The sequence below is a fragment of the Humulus lupulus genome, chromosome 6 (assembly GCF_963169125.1).
Source record: "Humulus lupulus chromosome 6, drHumLupu1.1, whole genome shotgun sequence".
Classification (NCBI taxonomy): domain Eukaryota; kingdom Viridiplantae; phylum Streptophyta; class Magnoliopsida; order Rosales; family Cannabaceae; genus Humulus; species Humulus lupulus.
This window is the reverse complement of record NC_084798.1, coordinates 60,140,452-60,144,521: the sequence shown is the minus strand read 5'-3', so window position 1 is coordinate 60,144,521 and position 4,070 is coordinate 60,140,452. Positions and strand designations below refer to the sequence as shown.

The following is a 4,070-nucleotide window of genomic DNA, read 5'->3' as shown; positions in this document are numbered from 1 at the left end:
AGTGAGTCACGACTTGCCCCAAGTCAGAGAGCAAAATACCCAAGCCAAAGGGGGAGGTGGGCCGCGACTTGGCCTAGTGGGTCGCGGCGCGCCCCCAAGTCAGAGGCCACGCCCAGGCCAAAATGGCCACACACGCCGCAGCGCCCCCAGGCTGGGTCGCGGTGCACCCCCTTCGAACTCAGAAAATTTGGGTTTTCTCTTCTTCTTCCCAGCCAAGAACACCAAGACTTTACCAAGGATTTTCCCTATCATCTCCCTTCCATTCAATACCAAATCAGCTATGAATTCAAGACCATAACACCCATTTTAACTCCCCAAAACCTTAGCAAAAAAACCAAAGTCATTATCCCTAATTCATCAGCTATTATCACCCAAGAAACTCTATCCAAATCCAACCAACAATTCAAAGGTAGGAAATCAGATTTTTACCTCAATTATGACTAACTTCTCACAAGCTTCCACCTCCAATTCTGAGCTTAAATCCCCTTGTTCCAGAGCTTCAATTTATCTAAATTCCCATCAAAATTCCAGAATAAACACATGTTCCAACCCTCAAAATACTCAGCCCTACTTAGAAAAATTTAAAATTAAAACCTTACCTCAACTATGGCTGAAACCACACCAATTCCAACTTCAATTCCTAGCTTTTTCCTAGCTAAATTCCTTTCCAAAAACTCCAGCCTTAAGTCTGGATTCCTTCTGCCCTTTTCCTTAACTTCAATGGTCCATAAGAAAGAGTGAGAGATAAGGAGTATGTGAGAGATGAGAGAGGGTGAGCTGAGAGCGTTCCTTTAGCTTCTAGTCCTCTCTATTTTTCCTAAGTTTGAATATATCCCTTCAAAGAAAAGACCATTTTGCCCTCCCACAAAACACTTAATCCTTTAATCAATCTAAGGGTATAATAGTCATTTGCTTCCAATCCCCACTAATTCCTTAAGTACTCCTAACAATTATCAATTAATCCCGTCATCCAATTAATTACCAATTATTTATCCAATGTCTAATAATCCCCGATATATTTTCTAAATTCTCGAAAACACCCCCAGGCTCCACCGAGCCGGGTATTAATCCCCATCGTGACTATTTCGCCAATTCGCTCACTAGGAACGTCTCGAGCCATATGCTGCAAATATATCCACATAATCATGTGGTCTCAACAATTTATCACATATAATCATATTTATGCCCTCAACGGGCCAAAATTACAAATATGCTCTTATAAGCTAAACGTGGCCCACACACATATTTAATACTCATAAACATGCATTTCACATATCCATATAATCATATAGTCATGCATGCCACAAAATCATGCATTTAATCATTTAATCACACATAAAACCAATTATGCCCTCCAGGCACGCTAATCAAGGCCCTAAGCCTAGTTAGCAATTCCGGGTCGCTACACTGGTATGATCGAATTAGATGTTATCTCAATGCTTATAGCTCAAGTGGCAGCCTTAACGAAACAATTACAATAGAGCAATCTTCCATCTCAAGCCATGCAAGTACATAATATATGTGAAGTATGTGGGAGTGCTCATCCGCTAAATCAATGCCCTGCCCTAGATATGAATAACATGCCCATGGAAAAAGTGCAAACAATAGGGAATTTCCAAAGGCTACCCAACAATCCATTTTCAATGTCATACAACCAAGGTTGGAAGAACCATTCAAATTTTTCCTAGAAGAACAACCAAGCCACACAACAACTCTATCCTCAAACCTAGCAACAATGCCAACCTCCACAAAGCAACCAGCCTTTCCCTCAGCCCCAACAATCTTATCAACAACCTCCACCTGGCTTCTATCAACCATAGAATAGACCACCACAACAGCCACTTCCCATGAAGCAACCTGATGTATCGAATCAATTCATGACCAAAATTAGTGCATCTATCAAGAGTTTGGAGACTCAGATTGGTCAGTTGGCTAGCTTAATGACAACCCGTGCTCAAGGAAACTTACCAAGCACTACTGAGGTAAACCCAAAAGAGCAGTGCAATGCAATATCTTTGAGGAGTGGTAAGGAGTTAAAAGAGCCAAAAATGGTTGATGAAAAGAAGGGTAAAGTAAAAGAAGAGGTTACTGAGAACCTTGAGAAGAAGCATCCAGAAATAAGTATTGATTATCATATCAAGATTCCTTATCCACAGAGGCTTCAAAAGAATACGCTTGACAAGCAGTTTTCTAAATTTCTAGATATCTTTTGGAAGCTACACATCAATATCCAATTTTCTGAGGCGCTTGAACAAATGCCAAGTTATGCTAAATTTATGAAGGAGATCCTATCAAATAAAAATAAGTTGAAGGACTATGAAATGGTGGCACTTACTGAGGAGTGCAGTGTGATACTTCAAAAAAACCTACCTTACCTCCCAAGCTCAAGGTTCCGGGTAGTTTCAACATTCCTTGTACTATAGGGAATGTGGTTTTTAAGAAAGCACTTTGTGATTTAGGGGCAAGTGTGAATTTAATGCCTCTATCCATTTATCAAAAATTGAAATTAGAAGAAGCTAAATCAACAACTATGGCGCTTCAGATGGCGGATCGCTCAGTCAAACACCCTCATGGAGTGATTGAAGATGTACTAGTAAAGGTGGATAAATTTATCTTCCCTGCTGATTTTATTATTCTTGATATGGATGAAGATAAAAATATTCCAATTATCCTTGGGAGGCTATTTTTAGCTACTGGGAGAGCATTAATCGATGTGCAAAAAAGAGAATTACAATTGCGAGTGCAAAAAGAGGAAGTGACGTTTAAGGTGTTTGCAACAACTGAAATTCCTACTTGTTGTAGAATTGATGCAGTGGATATTGATAGGAGTCCTACAAGTATGAAAAATAAGAAGGTAAAAAATCGAGGGGGTACTTGTTCTATTCGTCATAAAATGCGTCAGATTTTTTATGGAAAGATGACAAATAAGAATGTAGGGATTCTTAATTTTCTCAATTTTAAAAATCATGTCTCTTCATTGGAGTTTAATGTGCAAAATGATTTAATTGGGGGGTTAGACCCTAGTTAATTTTGAAGATGAGGTTCAATGTTATGCTAAATGACGTTAATGACAACGCCATTGGGAGACATCCCAATCTTTTTCTTATTTTGTAATTTTTCGTTTAAAGTTTGGACAATTTTTCTATGTTTAGTTTAAATTTTTTTGTTTTTTATTTTTTTTTTTACATTTTTTGGATTTTTAGACTTTAATTTGTCAATTTTAAACCATGGAAATTGTGAGAACTTGTAAGGAAAAAAAATATTTAAGCAGGTATTGATTTTGCGCTGCGGCGCCCCCGCATTTGAGCCGCGACGCTTGAGAAGTTAGAGGCCCCAAGGATTTTCGGAAAGACCTAGGCGCCGCGGCGCCATAGGATAGAGTCACGACGTGCCTACCCAGAAGGGAAAAAAGGAACCACCATACCGATGTGGTGCGTGATTGCTACGTCCTCTTTCCTTATTCTTTTTGTGACACGTTGGGGGCAATGTGTACTTTAAGTTTGGGGGAGAGTTTACTTTGCTTTTAGTTGTTTTTAGTGGTTTTTAGTTGTTTTTCATGTTTTTAGTTGTTAGTTTGTGAATCAAGTTGTTTGGAAGCCGATGATACTAATTGCCATATGATATAAGTGATGTTTTTAAAACTGTGTCAATCTGTGTGCTTAGTTAGATTAATTGTTTTTGTGATTAGCTTTAATCTGAATTTTTATTGCCATGCAAACCTTAATTAATAAATTTCTTACAATCACATAGTATATGCATGTTAAGTGGGATTTTGGACTGAGATTTGAAAAGATTTTAGAACTTGCATAATTTGTTGATTGAGCTAAAATTGGAATGTTGCATGGTTAGGAAGATGATGTAGGAAATTCTTTGGAACGATTGAGCATTTCAAGCCAACCTTAATTTATTAATTCCCTCGTTACCCAATTTTGAGCCGAACATGATTCTTTTGTTGTTTGACACTTATTTTGAGTCTATTTGAAACTTTATTCTTTATCTTTCCCTTTGATATACCGCGAGCATATGAAAAGTGATAGGGGAAGGATTTGTAATGGGGTTAATGTGAGATA

General features: G+C 38.2%; 1 protein-coding gene across 1 annotated transcript; it reads left to right on the top strand.

The window, feature by feature from the left end:
• The first annotated feature begins 1,847 nt into the window (after positions 1-1,847).
• LOC133785138 (uncharacterized) lies at positions 1,848-3,626 on the top strand. Its single transcript, XM_062224393.1, has 3 exons — positions 1,848-2,348; positions 2,441-2,854; positions 3,567-3,626. Exons 1-3 carry the CDS (start codon positions 1,848-1,850, stop codon positions 3,624-3,626), a joined length of 975 nt encoding a protein of 324 aa, XP_062080377.1.
• Positions 3,627-4,070: the final 444 nt, after the last annotated feature.